Genomic DNA, 21,542 nt, shown 5'->3' on the forward strand with positions numbered 1-21,542 from the left:
CTTGATGGCAGAGCTCTGACATGTGAAGGAGCTGACCACCACAGCAACTCTCTGCTCCTCACCTTTGTGGGGATGGTGGTGGACATGTCAGGATGGCAGTGGACATGCTGGGATGGCAGCAGCCACGCTTGCCTACACAGCCACTCACCGTCATGATGAGCTTCTCGACGCAGTCAGGTGACACGCTGTGCAGGTGGGTGAGGTGCAACTGCAGGTGGATCTTGTTGTTCAGCATGTCCTGGCAGAGTGGGCAGCGGAGCATGGGCTGCACTGAGTGCTGGGTCATGGCGTGCACCCGCAGCCGGTTCACGTCTGTGTTGCTGTACTTGCAATATGGACACTGGTACATCTGCGGAGCAGACAAATGAATCACACAGCTCTTCCAGCTGCTACTTCCCTCTCTTACAGCCAGGCTTCAATAATTTGATGCCTTCTACCACCAGTTATCGCCTTTCATCCTCTTTCTCCCATTTTAGTCTTTGCTTTTGGCACATTGGAAACACATTACCTGCACAGAGAGACAGGTTCTTCCATCTTACCTGCTCTGATTTGGTCTCCTCTGAAGTTTTTGACCACTTAAAGGAGAGAGGCGACTCAGAGCTGCTGGGAAACGCTATCCGCTTAGAGGACGCTGGAGGTTCCGTCAGCTCCTTCTCTGGTTGGCTGGCTGGTGCTGCAACAAAAAGTGATTAACATCAGGACAGGCCAAAGAGGCCTAGGTTGGACGATGACAGTGCTTCCATTTTCTGCTTGACACACACCCTAAGGACTGGGAGGAGGATGAATCTGAGGACTAACCTATGTCCTACAGTGCACACCTGGCCAAAACCAGTTTATTCTTCCTGATCTCCCACAGCAAGGGAACTGTGTCACTGGTGGTCAGAAGCAGAAAGATCTCATCTGTTTCTGGGGGCTGCTAACAACCTGCATGTGCAGGAGACTCTGGGCCTGTGGCTGCATTGGACACACAAATGCTTGGCCAGATGGTGAAGGCCCATGTGTCACCTCCAGGAGCAACTGGATTTACTTGGTAAGGTAGAACTCATACCCCTGGCTGACTCAGGACATTCTACATACAGACACTCTGAAATGCATTTGTCCTGGAGAGGGCTGCTGGTTGTGGCTGTCAGCTCCATCAATGGCACCCGTGCTGGCAGCAGTGGTGCTGTTGGGATGGCTCTGGCCAGCTCAGCCCACGCCTCCAGAGGAATGTGCAGATCTGGTGCTTCCTAGCACATGGTCCTGCCAAAATTCTGATTTCCGTGGGACCCAGCCAACAGGACCCAAACACTCCCACTGTGATAAGCCGAGGAAAGGCCATTTTATTCCACTGAAACAGAGAAATGCAAACGAGCCCTGAAGTCAACAGCATAACACTCCACGAGTTGTGGCACTGGGAGAAGCGCATCCCTGACCTTTCTCCTCCCTCGAACCCTGGCTGCCTTCAGTACATAAATTTGTGGGACATCTATTATTTAAAAACTGTAAGGACAAGTATATTATACACAGCCCCCGTCTCCTCCTCCCCGAACACACATTCATAACGGTACTTTAATCTGTCTCGAATCGACTTCAAACCCATTTCGCCCTTAATGGGAGTTATTCATTTTCACTTGAAAGGTAATATCTGACAGCTGGATATTTAATATGATGGATCAGCTGCCGATTAACAAGGCGCTGTAGCATTCTCAGGCCAGTCCCCCATACTCTTTCCCCTGTCTCCTACTCAACTTGTGAACCTGCTGATATCTGCTCCTTGTTTCAGATGATATCGTCAAGAGTCAGATCCCAGCAAACTTGCTTCCTTCCCAAAGACCCTTCTGTGCACTGGCATGAGCTGTATTTCCAAATGTACCACATCACAGTGGAGAATGCAATTCCCATTTCTAGCTACCTTCCCTGCCAGTCCCCATCTCTGCATTCAGCTGAATAGAGGCAAAATAACTTCCAGGAGAGGGAAAACAAGTATTACAAATAATACAGGCAATGGTACTGCCAGAGGGAGGCAGGGATTAGAGGATTTGATCTGGGACTGCTGAATTTCTCCTGGTAGGCTTGTCCATACCGAATGGGCTTGGACCCCAGAGTACTGCCAGCTGCATGCCTGGTGTTTCATGCCTGGCTGGGAAGCAGCCTCCATGCATGCATGTACAGTCCTGGCTGTACCTGAAACCCAAACCCCAGGACTGCTGTGCTGCCAACTCCACAAAAATATCCAAACCAGGCATGGAATGAGTTTGCAGTCAGTGCTGACTGAGGGACACCATCACAGATCCTGCTCTGCCCTCACAGAATGACAGGCTACTCCACTCAGCTCACTGCCTGGACTGAGACTCTCCCTGGGCTTCAGAACTGGAAAGGGCTTAAAGACGTCTGCAGGGCCAGAGCTGACCTTCCTTGCTTCCTGTAATGAACGTACTTGGAGCATTAGGAACATGGTACCACTCTGCTGCTCGTCCGCTGAGGAACAGTGTCTCCCGGAGGGTTCGGGCAAGAGACACCACCACCAGGAGCCAGCACTGTGGCAGCTGAAGGATCACCCTGCCTTTAAATGCCCTGCCCGAGCCCTGTGTGATGTGAGGGGCCCTTGTCAGGAGCCTGATCGCTGCTGACACTGTCCAGTCCTCAGTGTGACCTCGGACACTGACATGCCAGCCCTGATGAGGCAGTTGGGTGTTGGGACGAGCAGCTGGAGGCCCCAGGTCTGCGAGGGTGGTCTGGCACATGTGAGGCCTGCTCCAGACCTGCACTGGGTGCAGATGACAGTGACAATCATGGCTTCGGGTCCCTTTAGACCTCTCTAGCTCAGTGACTGTGACTCCTGTGTGGTCCACACTGTGTCCCTGCACTGGGCACCGACTGCTGCCAGCTACTCACCAGTGGAATGTTTTTGAATGCAGTGGCTGAATTCAGCCCAACCATCAGCTACCCCAGGCTGCTGAATGCCAGCTCCAACCTTGGGAGTCACAACAGCGTATTTTCTCATCTCCTTTCTACTGTGAAGCAGCCTGCTTAGAATTAGTAACAGGGAATTAAAATGTACCATCTCCTAAGTGTCCAGTTTCATTAAATGCACTTTATCCAACCCCATAACCTTAATCCTTCAGAACCAGAATTATTGGTGATTGTCCAGACCCAAGAATAACTGATTTGTTGCACATGGGATATTTATTTTAAGTATTAGTTTTTGAGCTGACAGCTCAACTGGGAATTTTAACACCAAGACTGAGGTTTATTGCTGATAAACAGTCAAATGCACAAAATGACACATTCAGTCCACATCACAGATGATCAGAGGAATGAAGAACTCTCTGCTACCAGGAGAAATGAGGACATGGCTTGGCACCTGCCTGCAGAGCTCTGAGCACAGCATGGGACCTTCTGTCTGTGCAGAGAGAACAGGACAGAATATCCTGAGTTCAAAATGTTCAAAAGGCCATGGCCTTGAAGGGCTATGTGGCACTGGAGCACATGGAGACACTACCTGTGCTGTGACCATGGCCAGCATCTTGCTTCCAGGTCCAGGCCTTGCAGGGCAGGAAAAGGAATCTGGTTTAAAGTATGATGTACATATTGGAGAGTATTGTTATTTGACTCCTTAAATGGATTTAGTTCAGATTTGCTGACTTAGAGGAAGACCTGTGTTTCTCAACAAATGTCCCCTAAAAGCCAAGTGTGATGGAGCGGGGCTGCCACAGAACTTCTAGAGCTCTACTGATCTTCTCTCTCTTCTCAGCAGCTTCTGCTTTTCAGAGGAGGAGGAGGTGAGGTCCTCCCTGGGATTATTCCAGAGGTGAGATCGGCACTTCTTTGGAAGTGGGGGCCTTTCCTTTGCTGGTTCCAGAGGGAAAGCCAGCATGGATCCCCTAAACTGCTGCTCTCTATCCTGGTGGGAAGGAAGTCACCACCCACCTCCTACCCATCAGATTCTTTTAGCTAAAGTATCACTGACAGCCCCTTCATCTAAACTTCCATCTCCCAACCAAGCAACATAATGGAAAAGCCAATTAAATGATTATTAATTCATGCTGCTTTCCGTAAGCCAGAGGTTCTCATCTCCCTGCATTCCGTAAACCAGCTTGCCACTTGCCCTAGAAATTTACAGTGGGGTTTCTGATATTGCCATTGATCTAAACACCACCAGCCTCCAAAAAACTCCTTGCCACGAAGTCCAGCAGCTGGCTTGGGAAAGTTCTTAGTGAGACCAAGGAACTGTGGTTTCACTGCCTGATGGAAAACAGCATTCCATATTTGGTGGTGTCTCCTTCCTCAAATCACCTCAATGTGTTCTTGGAGCCATCACTCAGCACCACAAGTCCTCAGACCAGTGGGAGCTGCTACTGTGCCACACAGGCCTGTGCCATCAATGCCCAAGGCTGCTGCCCCTGTGCCCTTACAGCACCTGTGTGTCTCCCAAAATCCAGGGCTAATTTACCAGTTTCATCCATTCTCCAGAAACTGCCATGATCCAGGAATGGCCAGAGCTCACATGGACCCCCGGGGAAGGGCACAGGGCACCCAGCATTGCTGCAGCGCTGCTGCCTCCTCAGTAACATGCAGCCAACATTTCCTCCTCAAACACTGTTTAATTCCCCATTTCCTGAAGGAACTTCCATTCTAATCAGCTGCTGTAGCCACACTTCTAGGCCTGTGCACTACTTGTTGCTCTACAGCATTTCTCAGCTCTGTATTTGACAGTAACTCGACTGACAGGTAAAGGCCCCACACTTGGCACGTGCACTCTGCACCCGTCCTCGCTGCTGCCTCGCATGGTTCCAGCCCTGAAAATGGCCGAATAATTTGTTTTTCTAATGCTGTGTCATACCTTCCCACCTGCAGCGAGTATCCACAGCTGAATTACCATTAAATATTCATATCCAGAAGCTCCAGCCACCACCATACTTCCCTGCCTTGCTCCATGTGAACATGGAACACTCAGCAGATGCCTGCATGAGATGCCAAGCAGCACCAGGGACTCACTGAGGTGGCACTTCGCTTGGCACCACGGGCCTCTCCTGCAACCCACGTCAGTTCCCGCAGCATCTCCGATGCCGCCAGAGCCCAGCATGCCCAGAGCCGAGCTGGCTGCTGCGTGAGGCCACCCGGCCCAGCCATGTTTCTGGCCTGCAGCTGCCACCCAGGAGCTTTTTGTGCTTCATATATCCTCAGAAAAACACAGATATAGGCAATCTCTCAGTCCTTCTCTCCCATCCCCTCTCCCAGGTTTCCCTCGCCCAGGCACCAGTGCTGAGAGTGGCTCCATTGTGCCCCTTGTCCCCTTCCTCCCAGCCTCTCAGGCCCCCAGAACATCCCGGCCATTAAGGGCTCCACAAATGCCAGATATTAAAAAAAAAGCAGCAAAAAGCAGCCGGGGGGAGGAGCAGGAATAGATTTCCGTCAGGATGTGCCTGACCTGTTTTTTTCAATTTCAGTAATTAGAAAGGCAGTCGGCCTGTAGGAATTATTCATAAACTGCAGGAGCTGTGCAGTATACATTTATGTTAAACATGTCAAATCCGATTGAAATCATGCCTGCCAGCACCATACTCCATAAACACACTTTTCTGCAATAATTTCCCAGCTCTCAGCAGCCCATTAATACTTCCTTTAATAGCAATCTACCACGGATTCGAATCAGGGACGGTCCATTGCACTAATTGCTCTGTTAGGTGAGCATCATGGATTAAAGAAAAAAAAAAAAAATCATTAACAAAAATAAAAGCCCTTCAGGCCAGTCCTCCAGAAAGATTTCATTTCAATCTATATTTTAAGTAGACTTTGTTTCTTGTTTTTGTGGAAAAACCCCTGATATTCTCCATGTACCCAACGGACAGTGCATTAAGGAAGCCTCTGGTAGCTGGGTCACTGCTGATGATGGGCTTCTCCATCAGAGACATGAACCAGCACCACCCCCCAAATCTGAGAGGCCTTGTACTGCAATGAGCAGGGCTTCAGATGAGTATCCATTATCTACATCCTGCCTTAAAAATGGAGTCAGGATCAGCCACGATTCCTTCCACCCTTGCTGGTTTGCTCGTGGTAAATCTCACATTAGTCATGACGAGATAATGTCTAACACTGAGCCATCAGGCACACAGCATCTCCCTGCTCCAGCGTGGAGGCACTGCCACCTTCCAGAACCTTCCAGAAACCACAGAGATGTCTGTGAAAATCAAGATCCAATGAGTTCTTATACGGGATGGAGTTTTCCCCATGTATATTCAATTGAAAAGTATCACCTAAAAAAAAGTTTGTGCTTCACACTGTTCCATTTTAAAATAAATACAAAGATTGAGTCAGTAAATTTATTTTGCAGTTGAAACATTTTGACAAGTTTACAATGAAAACAGGTTTTCTCCTTGGTGCTGACACTAACCCCAGCACAGGCTGCGCCCGGACTGTATCCACCGCGGTGCTGACCCTCACCCCTGGGCTGGGGCAGGGAGATGGGCAAAGGAACTCAGTGTCTTGTTACAGATCTTACAAGCCTTTAAGAAAGTGGAAGAAATAAATCCCCTGTGTGCAGTGAGGAAACCAAAGCACAAAGGAGAGTAAATTGCTGAGGAACGTAACAATCAAATTGCAGGTGGTGAGCAGCAGAAGGGTCTGTCCCCCTTCCCTTTCACATACCCTGTCACTGGCTTTCAGCCCACACCTCTCCTGCCCTCATCTCCATCTTCACAGAGTCACCTGGCTCAGAGGCTTCTCTGAAGGTCAGCCAGTCCGTCCAAAGCAGGATAGACTGAACCTGCCTCACTGCTGACGGCAGCTCCTCTAATCTTCTTGAAAGACCTCTGAGGAACCTTCCCAGAAAACCCACTCCAGTGCTGAAGCCACAGGCTGTACAGGAAGACTTTTTAAAATTTGTTATCTAACATCAATCTTTCTCCTTTCAATTTAAGCCCTTTGTGTCTTGTTGTCTGTATCCTCAACATGGAGAAAAAATTATTTCCTTTCTTTCAGAAGCATTTCATGCACAAGAAGACTTATCTTGTCCTCCTCTTTGGTCTTTTTTTAGGTCAAATAAGCGTGTTCATTCCATTTTCTCCTCCTGACTGATGTTGTTCTGTTCTGGGTCATTCCTGCTGTTTGGGCTTTCTGAAATTGCTGCCCAGCCTCCCCAACACCCCAGCTCAGGAATGGAGAGCTTTCCAGTACTAATGAAACCCACCAAAGGCACAATATTGTCACCTACACCACAATGTCTGTGCTTCATTTCAGCCTGTCCTGAAAAGTGGCATCGAAAGCCTTCCCAAGGAGACACTGACTCCGAACAGGACCTTCTTCACACGAAGGGAAATTGGGTCGTGTTGACATGATTTGTTCTTGACAAATCTGTGTCGACTGTTCCTCATCTCATTATCTTCCCATCAGCACTTACAAACAGTTGTTTGGTCAATTCCCAGGAAAATCTGGGGCAGAGATGGCAGGTGTACAGTTCCCCAGCCATTCCTTCGGTCAGGGACAAGCCCCATGTCTGTCCCTCATCACAGCTCCCCTTTCCTCTGCACAGCACAAGAGAGAGCAGCTGGCAGGTTTGATATGCTCCAGGCACTGTCTCCCAGGTACAGTACAGCAGGTCAGGGACAACGTTCAGCATCACCAAGTGCTCTGCAGCCCATTGCCTGGTAGCTGGGGGACGGGCTCTCCCCACGGTGCTGCTGACACGGGCTGTGCTGCTCTGCTCAGTGAGGGCAAATGCAGAGAAGGCTCCGGGCTCTTTAGCTTTGTGACACCGTGGTCACAACCTTCCACTGCTGCCGAGGGCAAACTGGCTGTGTCGGCAACCTCCTGCTCCTCCAAGGAGAGCTCCCTGGTACTGCCTGCTCCCCTCCCTGCACACGGCTCCACTTGTATCAGGTTTTTGTATCCCTGTACACTTCTGGAGCTGTCAGGAATAACCTGACCCAGTTTCTATTCCTTCCCATGTCTGAGGTCCAGGAGGACCTGTCAACACAGTCATGTTCCTCGAAGGACAAGAGCAGAAACACGACCAAGATGTGGTGCCTGCTTTGCACACCTGCTGGACAGCAACAATTGGTAACATTATCTTGCTTTGAAGTTCGGGGTGGTGTTGTTACGTGTTTGGAAGCAGGGCCTGAGTTCAGTGCCAGCACATCACGCACACCTTGGCTCGCACAAGGCCAGTCCCAGGCTCCATGGGCTCACACACCTGCTCTGTGTCCTCCCCACACAGTTCCCTTTGCAGACCCCATGGAGCTGTCCCATTTCTGATCTGCTCCTTGCCTCACAAACACTGGGTTAGGAGTTGCACTGGCAGGGTGAAGAAGTTAAACCATCCAAATTCAGAGTTTCTGGAGAGAAAAAGGTTGGTTTAAAAAGCAGGCTCCTCATTTTTCCTTACCTATTTTGAGATACAATCTTTTCACACAGATCAGCCTTTTTAAGTGCTTCAGATTTGGGCAAAGGGCCCTATTTACCCCTGAAGAGATTTAATCATTAAATAATACTTACCTCTTTCTGTGACACTTCACAAAATGGTTGTGCTCAGGATCACACAATCCCACACAATGAATTGAGACTAGAAACCACCTACAGCCAAGCAAAATTGCACTTCTGGGTTAAGACTCAGTCTGTGGCAGGAAGTAACACACAGAGCAACCTCAGCAAGTGCAGCCCATACTAAAAGCACAAACTTCAACACCCCACAAGGCCCAGATTGCTCTCTCCACCAGTTAGGACACATCTTCCATTGACTGAGATTGAGATGTGCTGAGATTATAACTGTAGAGGTGAAATACCACATTCCATTTTGGGAAGACTATGTAAGACAAAATGTCTTTGTCTGGGGCTCACCAAGAGGTAACCATGAACGCAGCAGCAGAAGGCTGCCTGGAAGAAGGGTCTCTGCAGACCAAGGCATTTCACAGACCAATGCTGAGCCTGCCAACCAAATGGGACCTGAAGCCAGAACTGCTGTGCCCTGGGCCAAGGAAAATGAATGCTACCTTCAGCACTGCATGTTCTGCACCCAGGCTGAAGTGGTCAGCAAGGGCCAGATGAGGGTGGAAGATGGATGGCCTTCTCCAGAGTAGGCCAATCATAGAATCATCAAATGACATGCTTAATCCAACCATGTGCTGGCTGCTGCCAGGAGGGGTTGTCCCCTTCTCCCTCCTCCTCTCCCAGCTGTTGATCCCCATTGCCTGGGTCCAGTCCCAGAGCACCCATGGCCCAGCGCCAGCCTGGGGCTTAGAGGGGGGACGCATGACCCACCACAACTCAAACTACTGAGTATGTCAAGAAGCTACACCCAAAGCCTTCACAGAGGATGACACTTATGTCACACTGACATGCTGTGGTCAGTTAAAAAGGGTTTTGTGGACCAGTGTTCTTCCTGCCTCTCTTTCCTGAATTTAAAGAAAATGATGGACCAAACACCACCTCTGCTACATCACAGAATCATACCTGTCCATTTACTCTGGTCCTTGTCCCCTCCACTCTCTTGCTCCTTGGCAGGCTCCTCAGCATCGCCAGCTGTTTCACTGGGCCCTTCCACATCTTCACTGGGTTCTTCTGAAAGAAGAAAAGCAGAAAGTGTGACACAGACATGGAAGGCAGAACGGAAGAATATGTAGCTGCCAATGAGTAAGAGCGGCAGCAAGGGCTGTGCACAAGTGTTGGGTGGCAGGTATCAACATCGCCCAGTGTTCTCCCAACACACCTGCTTATAGAAACTGTAGAGGAAAGAAGTGAGAGATGAAGACAAAATGAAGAACCTCGCCTACTTTTACCACCTGGAGCGACTAAGGTCCCCTGAGATGTCATGTACAGTTACATGGTTGTCTACACAAGAAGGTTCTGCCCAGCCATGTCAGGGATTACAGAAGCATCAGGGAGCATTCAGCCTCATCCTTCCTCGTCATCCCCCCTTCAGGCTCTTTGGCCCCACTGACATGGTGCAGTACTGACCCTGGTCACCAAGATGCCAGAGTCCACTGCAGACACATGACATCCCTCCTGCTCAGACCAAGCTCGGAGCAGCTTGGTCTGCTGCAGCCCCAGCCCAGACATGAGGCACAGGAGGAACCTGCTGGCAGTCTTGCCTTCATCCCAGTCACGGGAAGGGTCTGCAAACCCAGGCAGCACCATGCAGGTGCAAAAGCATGGAGGAAACACTCGGTGAAGTGCTGAAAGCTCAGAACAAAACACAGATCGCCATGGTCCAGCCCAAACCAACAGCACGGGCACAGAGCGTGTCAACCCGATGTGGTGCAGCTCCACTCCAAGGCACCTCATCAGGTGGGACACTGGGAGTGAGAGCGCTTACACCAGGGTGTAGCAGCCACATTATCACCTACTATCATGGCTATTAATGTACAGTCCTGGTAACTGACAGGGGTTACCCCACCACCGGGTTAAAAAGGGCACTTTTAGACCATTATACCCATTTTTAGGCAGGATAGTTTAAAATTTTAACTCGCATTATCTGGTCATGGTAAACCCCATGAACTCATGCTATCCTGAGATTTACTTGAACCACTTAACTGGTTCAAGCACCAACCCCCATCCTCCTCCTAACAAAGACAGGGCTAGAAATTCAGATTAAAAATATGTATTAGCAGCTTGCAGATACTCAGCAGTGCCCTTTGAGGATATGAGAGCCTAAATTGGGAGTGAGAGGAGAGATGGGTGGCAATGCTGACAAAGGCATCCAACATGTAGAAAGGCACATATCACTGGTGGAGGGGTGAGATGGGCAGTTTGCCACGTGAGCCGAGTGCTCAAGTTTACTGGGAGAAGGGCTGTGAAACCAGCAGCTGGGTTCACATTTCAGAAATTAAAATTCCAATCTTTTTTCCACTCCAGGGAAAAAACACAACAAACCATCCCCACCCCAACCCCACCACCCTAGTGCCTTCAAACCACTTCACACAGGGCAAGTGTCCATTCAGCTGGGCAGCTGCTGTGGAAGCAGATTTTAGCTGGTTTTATTAAAAACCTTTGTTAATGGGTTTCTATATTTAATATAAATCATCATTTTAACCATTCTCTGCTGGCTCAGGTGCTCTGAGGCCCCCCTGGACACCATGAGGAGACGGCCCCCATTGCCCATAGCCCGCAGCTCATCACCCACCGCTCATCACCCATGGCCCATCACCCCCTGCCCTGGCCCCGGCCCCACCACCGCGCAGCCCCAGCCCCAGCCTCGGCCCAGAGCCCCCGGCCCGGAGCCCCCGGCCTGGCTGAACAACAAAGGGCGCTCGGCGCAGCGGCACTCCCAGCTGCGACCCGGAGGTGTCAGCATCGGCATGGGAGGAAGAGGAAGGGCGAGCCAGGCTCCGCCGCTGTCTGGGCTCTAACCTGAGCATGTGGAAATAATACGTGTCTTCCAGTGTGCTGTCTGGTTCGAGGGGAATAAAATAGGACATTCATAAGCAGTTACACCATCTGTCTTTATACCATCATCATCATCAACAGGGGAAAAAATAGCTCTTTAAAATGGATGAAAGCCCAGGCGGACAGTAACCGGAAAAATGTGAGCTATGAATACCAATAAAGGGAGAAAATTATTAAAAAACAAGGCTACAAACAGCAAGTCCCCAGCACAGCCGGGGCTGCAGCTCCTCCTGTCCATCCACCGCCAGCCTGGACTGAGCCCCCACATCTCTGGCACTGAGCATTCCACAGCTCCTGTGCCAGGAATGCTCCTTTCTGAGGACACAAACTGCTCCTGGCTCAACACCCCGCACCAGGCAGAGGGCAGAGGGCAGGGAGCAGATCCAGCTGCGAACCCTCCTCCTGCTCCACCCGGAGCTGTTTTTTTCTGAAAAGTAATTTTTCTAAAGCAGGATGTGAAGGGAATAGAGTCTAGCACACCTGCCCAGAGAGGCTCTGAACCAGCTTGGGTAGGGTCCTGGTACCATCCTGCTCATCTCCTTGCTGCCAGGGCCTCTGGCACAGAGCCCTGGGGAAGGGGAAGCGCTAACTCCATCTGCCTCGTGATCCCCTTCCAGCAGACTTCTCTGGAAGGCTGAGGCTGCTCTGCTCATCATGCTCAGTGTGGCCTGTGGCACAGCCACCAGTGCTCCCATTGAGCCCAGAGACGGTGGGGACAGCCACCCCTGAGCTGGCTCTGTGTGCTGCACTGGGGTCTGACCAGCTGAGAAGTTGCCTCCAACACCCACACCCATGTCTGACCCACCTTCTGCCAAGCAGAGCTCAGCACTGACAGTAAAAGCAGCAAAGCTCTTGCTCCTGAAAGGTCTGTGCCCACGCTCTCCACGGCTGGTGAGCCACAGCGGCAGCTTGAGGGTGCAGCGCAGGTCTGGAAAGCAAACACCTGTGTGAAGGCACCCAACCATCCATCCCCTGTACTCCTTCGGGGCATCCCTCTGCAAGAACAAGGCCAGCAGCATATCTGGTAGGGAAGATCTGCTCCTCCTCTCAATCCACTGCACACCATGAGGAGCTTCCATTGCCACTGCAAACCGGTGTCACGCTGCACACGACCAGAGCCCACCACTGTCCTCATGTAATGGCCCACAGGACCCACCTGCAGCAGAGTGTGCAGACCACCCCAAGACCAGCTCCTGAGGCTGGACGAGTAGTGGTCAGCAAGACATAGGGAATTTACTTCCAAACCACCGTGACCTTTTCGCTACTACCTGACCCCTCCTCCCAGAAGCTGCACATGCTGTTGGGACTCCAGAGGTGCAAGAGCCGTTGCTGTGGGATTTGTATGGGGGAATCATGTTCCCGGGAAGTCCAAACAACACACACTGTGCACTGGCTCCCATGCCAGAGCTCCATCCCTGAATCCATGGTGCTTTATTAATAACTTTTAAAAGGAGTTTTCCAACTGCCAGGGCTCAGGTCAACACTGAGAGCAAGGAATTGTAGCCCTTGCAGCTAAAGGAGCTGCTCTTCCATCCCAACCCACCTGTCCCATGCAAAATCCTAGGCAGAGTCTTTGCTTCCTTCATGAATAAATCATTTTAGAGAGCAGTATTTCCTTTTAATTTAAAATTAAACCATTCACAAAGTGGGGGGGTGGGGGGGAGAGGAGGGGGAAGAGCAGGAGAAGAGTCTGGAAAATCACAAGTATCTGACTTCTGCAGAGGTCAGGGAACCTCTGACTCAGTCAAACACCAAAATGTACCCAAACTGCCGTGCACAATTGCACAGGATCACACCACTGAGGTCTGTCCCTTCCCAAACCCAGGAAGTTTGAGAGCTGGAGAAGTCGGCAATTGCTGACGGGATCCAGACCAGCTTGAACAGCCCAAGACCTCTCACCTCTCTTTTTCCCAACCAGGTTTTCCTTAACAAACCCAGAGCTCTTATCCGAAGGGATAAAGGGCATTTCTTTGGTGGTGGAAATGTAGGCATGGGAAAGAGCGTGCGCTGCCTCTCCACCCTCCGGCAGGCTCGAGAGCTGAGAAACATTAGCTGTCATGAACCACAATCAAATCAGGTTTGAAATATTTAGCAGTGGCTTGGAAAATGTGGCGGTGCAGCTCTGACAGGCGAGATGTGCAGACACCCATTTTCCATTATAATGGAAATATCAAGCCTGTTCTGAATATGTATAACCTAGAAAAATGTATTGATTTTTCATTCGGCATTAAAAAAATGAAATACCCTGCAGCTGTCAAAAGCCTTTTGTTAAAAGCTCATCTTTCCTGGAATGAGGTTTACCAGAAACAAGTTTTAATTGTACACAGGGTCTCTCCTTTGGAACAAAAAGAAATCTCTGACGCTCCCCTTTTCAGGATAAGTAGCCAAAAAAGCCGACAGAAAGGCAGGACTGAGGGCTGGCTGGCTGCTGCAGGCCGCGGCTGTCAGGGGGTGAGGGGCTGGCCGTGCACAGCGGCTGCGGGCACAGACCAGCGCTGGCACCGCCCGGCGCTGCCGAGGGGCTGCCCTGCCGGGGCCCACCAACCCGCCCGAGTCACAAGTTCAACTGCTTGCAACCACTTTAAACTGACTCCCCCAGGGCCCTGGGTAGAGAGGTTTGGGTTCATATGGAGGAGGTGGGAGGTCCACAGTGGGTCGATGCCCTCCTGCATCCTGGAAGCCCAGGATGAGCTCAGCTGTCCCTGAGCTGTGCCAGGGTCACCATGCAGGGCCTGGTGCAGCTGACTCAGAAAGCGTCACCAAGAGGCACAGGGAGGGTAGTCCCACCTCACACCATGCCCATGGGCCCAGTGCCCTCTGCTGTGGTAACAGAGCAGAGGTAGAGCCCAGGTGGGGGTCTGACTTCAGCTCCCGCTATGGATGCACATATGTGCTGCAATACCATTTGTGCCAGCTCCTAATGGGATTACTCTGCATCAGCTTGTTCATTCCTACTGTTTTCCTGAAAGGAAGAGCAGGACTCCAAGCAGTGCAAAGCCAGCACTAGGCAAGGTTATGAGAGGAATGCCACGGAGCTCCAGCCTGGATGCAAAGCTGGTGGGTGAGTTCCACCTGACAAAGGGCTGCAGGAAAACAATATAATACTACATGTACCTTGGTTTAATGACACTTATTTCCCAGACAGCTCCATTCCAGAGCATGGCCAGAGCACCTCTGCTGCTTTCACTGACAAACAGAAACTGCTGACTATGGTGTGCTCAGCTGACATAGATATCAGAGAGTCACAGCATTGTTTTGGCTTGGGAGCAACCTTCAAGACCATTTTGTTCCAAACTCCTGACATATGAAGGAACACCTTACACTAGACCAGGTTGCTTCAAGCCCCATCAAACCTGGCCTTCAACACACCCAGGGATGGAGCATGCACAACCAAGAACCCCTTCCCTGGGAGAGCACTGCCATTCTCCCACTCCCCGGGAACAAGGCTGTCCATGTTTTTCACAAACTGGGCTGTATTTTAAGCCAGTGAAACCCAACAGGGACTTAGCCCCTTTAATTTCAGCAGCACTAGAAAGGTTGCTGTTATTTTCACATATGAAATATAAAAAAAAAAAGGCAAATTCCTTGAGTATGTTTGTAGTGGAGCGTGATGTGATTGTGTTGTCATTTATGGGAAATAATCGCAAGCCCATCTCTCCCTTTCCCCCCATTTTCCAGTCCAAATAACCATGAAAAATTACACTTCAATGTCAGGAGGACAACAAAGGAGGGGCTTTCTCCTGCGGCTTGACGGCTTTTCAGCCTCCCCTTTCTTGGACAAAAACTACCTTCAATTCTGTTTCATTTTAAACGTGATCTAACAAATGCATCTTGACAAGTTCCTTTCTCTTTTTCTTTTAAACAGTATTTTGCACAGTTTAACCTAGCTCCAAACTGGAATCAGCTGGAAAGGAGATGCATGCAAAAACACAACCACAGATCAAACAGCAAAACAAAAGAGCCCATCTCCAGCTCCAGGTCTGCAGGGAAAGGACAGAGTAGTCTCCACACAGAGACCTGCGGGACAAGGGTCCAGAGACAAAGGGGACCTATGGGAGAAAGAGGATGCAGGAGTTGGGTGGCAGAGGTAACGAGGCAGGAGCATAGCAAAGGTGCCCGGGGGATGGGTGCCCAGCCCCACTTTGTGAGGGAAGGCCTCACAAGAACCCTGGCCTTCTGCTAAAGACACATGGTGGAACTGCTCGAGCAGACAATGGCAGGTTTGGTAGAATCATGGAATCATTTGGGTTGGAAAAACCCTCTAAGATCATTGAGTCCAACTGTTCCTCCAGCACTGTCCTGGCTTCCACTGACCCATGTCCCCAAGTACCACATCGGCGTGGGTTTTAAATCCTGCCAGGGATGGTGACTCTAGCACTGCCCTGTGTAGCCTGTGCCAGGGCTGGACAACCCTTTCCAAGAAGGAATTTTCCCAGTACACGACCTAAACCTCCCCTGGCACAACTTGAGGCCATTTCCCCTTATCCTGTCACTTGTTCCTTCGGAGCAGAGCACTGTAGGCCCTCAGCAGACCATGCCAGCAGAGCAAGAGATGCTTTGTGCTCACCGGGAATATAGGCTCACTTCAGAAAAACGGCGGAGATCCACAAACAAAACCAGTGCCGATGCCAAACTGAAGTTAGTAGCCAACTTTAGCAACTTTGCAACAAGGTACATCTTGAAAACACTGTAACTATAACAAAAATGAGCTATAATTAATTCACGCTTAGCCTTAGGGGCTGAATATTCACAGGAGAGCTCCTAACAACCTTAACCCATCATCCTCACAAAACACACTTAAATGAAACACTAAAATGTCCTCTTTCTGGCTTTTTTTTTAAACATACAAGTCCTACAACTGCTACTCTATTTTCCCTCTCCATGGTATTGCTCCAAGGAAAAGTTAATTAATGTCTTGCTGACCCTCTTTCTCCCCCTCCCCAACTGTTTCCCCATCTCAGCATGTCTGGAGTTCTTTTAAGCTCAGCTAAAATCTTGGGAGAGCCATAATTGCAGTGCCCTGGTTTACGGACAATTAAAATATCCCTGTGGTACCACAAGTTCCCAACACAGACGTGGGGCAGTGGAGGAAAGTGGTGGGGCTGATCCAGGGCAGGGGAGCAGGTCCATAGCCAGGTACAGTGTCCACGACAAATTGTCACTTCTTGTCCCCAGGGAGGCAAGTTTTTTGTTACAAAGAACATGGAAAAAAGACCAATAGTTCTAGGTGAACATCTCTAAGGATGGTTTGTACATGGGTTGAGTCCTAGAGGGTCTGACACCCATGGTCTGGTCGGTTTGTTCTTGACTAGGTCCCAGTGCCGTTTTGGCAGGCTCTTCCTGGACCTCATTTCTATGAAGTAACAATATCCCCAAACATGGGAAATCATAAATGGCCATAAATAATATGTATAATAAAAAATGAAAGATCACCCCCAGACGTGCTGCTGCCTCAAGGCAAAGGCAGTTGAGAGAAACGACTGGATGTGGCACTCAGCACTATGGTCTAGCTGACACTGTGCTAACTGGTCAAAGGTTGGACTCAATGACCTTAGAAGTCCTGTCCAACCTAAATGGTTCTTTGAGGAAGGTGGGAGGGAGCCAGCAGGGATGCTCAGACTACCAGCATCGGGGAACAAGAGGGGTCACTGTAGTGGCAACCAAAGTCATGTCTGCAGAGAGCCTTTAAGCTTTTAAGGGGACTTTGGGGTTAGGAGATGAGCGTCCGCAGGAGCCCTGAGAAGGACAGGACAAATACACCCAGCAGGCTGGACAGACACTTTGGTAGCACAAGGGCAATACCTGTGCAGGCTCACCAGGCAGAAAAACCAGCCTGGCAGAGCTGCAGTACCAAAGTTTTTGGTGTGAACGGCTGAAGAACAGAGGCCATGGCAGCGAGGTGGCCCCTCGAAGACAGAGCCCCACTTCAAGTCCTGTCAGTCAACAGCCTGTGGAGTCTTCATTCCCACACCATCACCTCTCTCCCAGCCCCTCTGTCAGCACCCTCAAAGCTCTCGATACCAAACACCACTTGGGCTGGTGCAGAGAGAGCAGGCAACACAGGTGAGCTCCTGCATGCACAACGAACACCAGCTGAAGAGAACAGAGAGGGGAGACACCCCACAGCTCCACAGCCATGGAGCTGTCCTTGAGGGCATGCTTGAGGGGTCCCACATCACCCTGCATGGCAGGGATGGCCACAGCCTGGCCTGGGTTGCTCCTCCCTGGGTTTGGGTTAATAGTGCTGGCAAAACGTCAGTAATTGCTTTTCCCCTTGTACTAAACAAGCTTTCAGCAGCAGCGACTTCAGTTTCCTGGAGCCAAAAGCCCCTTTTTCTCCACCTCTCTTGGCTTTGGGTAATTGAAAACGACTGCAATTTCAGCGCTGCCTCTCCAGCACTCAGCTGCACTAGGAGGTCAGGGAATGTCGAGTGAAGCCTTTCCACTCACCTCCCCACTGCCGCATGCACCCACCGAGGCAGTCTGTCCACGGCCCCGAGAACTGGCAAAATAACAGGGGCTGTGAGCAGCCAAGGGAACCCGAGCACAGCCCCACTGCAGTGAGGACGGGGCTGCTCACCGCAGCCTTGCACCACAGTGAGCTGCAGAGCCCTGTCACCCTGGACTTCTGTTTTTTCCTCTTAATTTAAAACAGCAGATCGGTTTCTTTTCAGAGAAACTATACCTTCATTCTTATTTCTTTTGCAGCATCACAAAACCCCTTCTTCTGTGATGCCCATGTCTCCTGACACAGATCAGGAAAGGATCTTCCACTTGTCATCAGATCTCAGGTAAGAATGGAGAACAGCTGCTCCAGCTCCCAAGTGAAACACAGAGGATCAAGAAAAAGGGAAGAGCACAGAGCAGCTCCCAAGGAGACACTTGAGGGTACTGATGGCTCTCAAGCTGCCGGCCTGTGGTCAAGCAGGGAGGTAGCACCAGGTGGGCCATGCCAGTGGACTGGGAGGACAGAACCTTTCAGCCACCCCAGGATGGTGCTTGGTGTCTGCAGTCCTTAGCCTGGCTCCTTCCCTCTAACAAGGGCATGTCAGGTGCTCTGGGGACTGGATCCACTCCTGGAACCTGGAGCAAGGCGCATGCACAGGTGGTGACTCCAGCAGAGGCCTGTGATAAGAATTTATTTCTCTCAATTACAGGCGCTTGTCCCCAGCCTCAGTTCATCAGCACAGCACAGCCGAGTCAATGAAAGCCCCGTAACACGCTAATCAGATGCACAGCGACTTCCTGGAGCTGCCGGCTGCTCCTAAAATAAGTGGCAACTTTGGGATATGGGTTTCCAGTCCTGCCCTCTCTGTGCTCCCTGTGCTCTGTCTATGGCCAGGCCAGAGGTGGTTCCCCTGCAGGGTCCAAGGCGCTGCCTTGCACCACGCACATGTGCAAAGGGGCAGGTAATGCAGTGCCTGTCCATATGCTTCATCTCCCTGCCCACAGGAATCCCTCTGTGCCAGAAGCTTCCAAGGATGAGTTACAGATTTTCAGATTAAGTTTTTGTGGTTTTATTTGAGTTTGATACAAAATATTTGTTGCCTTCAGCCCAAAACCATTCTGAAATAACTGGTGAATGTCCTGAGCAGACAGAGAAGGGTCTAAATACTGCCCTCACAGAGCAAATGTAGGACAAAAATGTCAGGCAAAAATCACTGCTGAGTTCCCTTCTGATGTCCTCAGAAAAACAGTGCCTCTGCTTCTCTATTGCAGGTGTCAGGCTGCACGTGGCAGGTGGGGGAAGGAGGGCTGTGTGCCCAGGACAGGTCCCCCACTCCCTGGGATGCCTCTGGGCTGTGGCCACTTGATTTAAAATAAGCAAACAAAGAGCCCTTCCCCTCCTTCCCCTTCTGAAGGGAACCACAGGAAAAGGCTGTGAACTCCATGCTGTGACTCCAGTCTGGTGCAAGCCACCCATCCTCCAGCACCTCCACCGCCTTCACCGAGCTTCTCTGGCATGAGCTGCCGAGGCGCCCAGCACGGGGACACTCTCCCGGCAGCCTGCTTGAGAGCTCTATCGATTCGACACACACTTGGTGCCTTCAAAGTTGTTTATGATCAATATGCAAATTGCCCATGGCATTGATCTGGTATTAATTTTCAATTAAGGAATCCACAAGGGGTCTCCCGGGGTCAATATCCAACAATCCAAGGTAACTCCACGGTGGAGCCTGTGGGATTGATGCTGCCCAGGGCCTGGGGCTGCTCCAGAACCTCCTGTCCTGATCCCTATGGACTGTCCTGATGCCACAGTGGTGCTGGCACCTGGGGCAAGCCCCTGGCAAGTGGATATAGGCAGCAGCCTTCACGCTGTGTTACCTGTGTTAACACTGTTACTGGTACTGGCGGTGTGGGGAAAGCCCAGTGCAGGGCTGTGCACAGCAGCATCTGCAGTTGGTGGGGGCTCGAGAGGTTCCAGCAGCTTCCCAGCGACAGAGCAAGAACCCAAATGCTGCCTTACACCATGGAACACAAGTTACAGAAACCTGCGCACCTCCAAAAACATCTAAGAAGTGGGAAAGGTGCCCTTTGTGTGTTACACAAAGGTTCCAAAAAGTGAAAGAAAGAGCTGAAAGTGCCTTGAAAATCTAGAGAAGCATGCCCCTTTCCAGCGATGTGACCTATCCCACCAGCCGCCCTCCCAGCTCCCTTGCTCTGGGAGGCCCAGAGTGAGCTGGCTGTTGCTCCAAGCCCCATGGTGGCACTGGAGAGGTGATGTCCCCTCCACACCAGAGAGGTGATGATGTCTCCTTCATATAGGGGAGGTGATGTCCCCTGTGCACGAGCTGGCCTGTGCCCACCCACGGCTCCACCACTCACTGTGCTAACCAGCACATTAGCTACCCAGGCTAATTGGTTTATGGATAACATTAATTACCATGTTGCTCATTAATGGATGAAATCTTTATTGGTTCCATTGATCAGCGGGACTTGTTAGCCGGCCTCCTAACCAATGGCGGATGTAACAAGCTCTCTTATTGGCATATCAATTAATGCAATCAATTTCTGGCCAGCGGCTGCCATTCGCTTCCCTGCTTGTTAGACTGGGGGAGACAGAGTCATGTCAAGTAAGCATTTATTTAAAGGGTTTCTAATTCTTCTTGAGCTGACTTCCCAGCAGGCTTTCTGCCACACAAGGGTTTTCTGCCTTCAGAGACCTTCCCCTTTCCTTCCCTGCAGAATCAGATCTATGGCAGTCCCTGCAAAATGAATAATTTCTGTGAAAATATTTATCAAGTCTGGTGAGTAGGAACAGCCACGGCCAGAGGTATGGGATTGACAAGTCAGACTGTGCAACTATCCCAATTTAACACACTGGGGACACTGGCAGGAGCACAAACCCATTCCCCAAGTACAGATGGGCTCACCACCCATGCCACAAAGCCTTCCTGCACATGGATCAATGCTAATTCTAGGGTCAGTTCCCCAAATTAGCATAGTTTTGTAAGGGAACAAGCCCTGGATACTTCTGCTCTATCCCACCTTCCAGAGCAAACCCAGACCACGTCACATAAGGCTGTACCCACATCCCAGGTGGTGCCTGCAGCCACTTCCTCTGCCTCAGCCTGGAAAAGGAGAGCAGGATCACACTGCTCATGGGAGGAATTAGCTGGAAAACCCATGGAGAAATGCCATGGGCTTAGGGGAGCCTGACAGTCCTGCCAGACCAGTCATGCTTTCCTGAGGAGGGTGGCACAGGGAATGGCCCAACAAAACAGCACAGAGCTGGTCATGGTATGACAAAGACTGAGAGATCTTCTGAGCTGTTTCCCCATGAGCAAGAAGGGACTAGCAGGTAACTGGACCGGAGGCCAGCAACGTTCACAAGGAGTAACAGCCGCTGTTCTGATTCCCAGACGTCTGCTCTGTTTTCTTTTGGAGTATTGGCCAGAGTATGCTCACAAAGACCTCACATCCCATCCTACTGGACTGAGGTTCCTCCGCTGGCAAGAGGGCCCACATGCCCACGGCAATCCTTCCTGGCCTCATCCCCACTCCAGGTCTTCACCCAAGTGACTGTGTAGGAAGGATCTTCCCCACCAAACACAATAATAAATCAAACTTTATCAGAGCAGAACTATAAATCTGTGAAGACTCCAATAATTTCTAGCCATGGGAATAACACCACAAAAGTACTTTTTAAACTAATTACTCAGATTCTGAAGTGCTGCCCT

The 21,542-nt window shown here is 50.6% G+C and overlaps 1 protein-coding gene across 2 annotated transcripts in view; it reads right to left on the reverse strand.

Moving 5' to 3' along the window:
• Positions 1 to 21,542, reverse strand: part of ZFHX3 (zinc finger homeobox 3) — a 127,013-nt gene that overhangs the window by 20,965 nt on the left and 84,506 nt on the right. For both annotated transcript variants that reach the window (XM_069027140.1, XM_069027139.1), the window contains exons 5-7: positions 9,430 to 9,537; positions 540 to 673; positions 149 to 349 (exon numbers count right to left, since the gene is read on the reverse strand). In XM_069027140.1, coding sequence (XP_068883241.1) covers positions 149 to 349; positions 540 to 673; positions 9,430 to 9,537 — 443 coding nt within the window. The remainder of the gene's footprint in view (positions 1 to 148; positions 350 to 539; positions 674 to 9,429; positions 9,538 to 21,542) is intronic.

The sequence above is a fragment of the Aphelocoma coerulescens genome, chromosome 11 (assembly GCF_041296385.1).
Source record: "Aphelocoma coerulescens isolate FSJ_1873_10779 chromosome 11, UR_Acoe_1.0, whole genome shotgun sequence".
Lineage (NCBI taxonomy): Eukaryota > Metazoa > Chordata > Aves > Passeriformes > Corvidae > Aphelocoma > Aphelocoma coerulescens.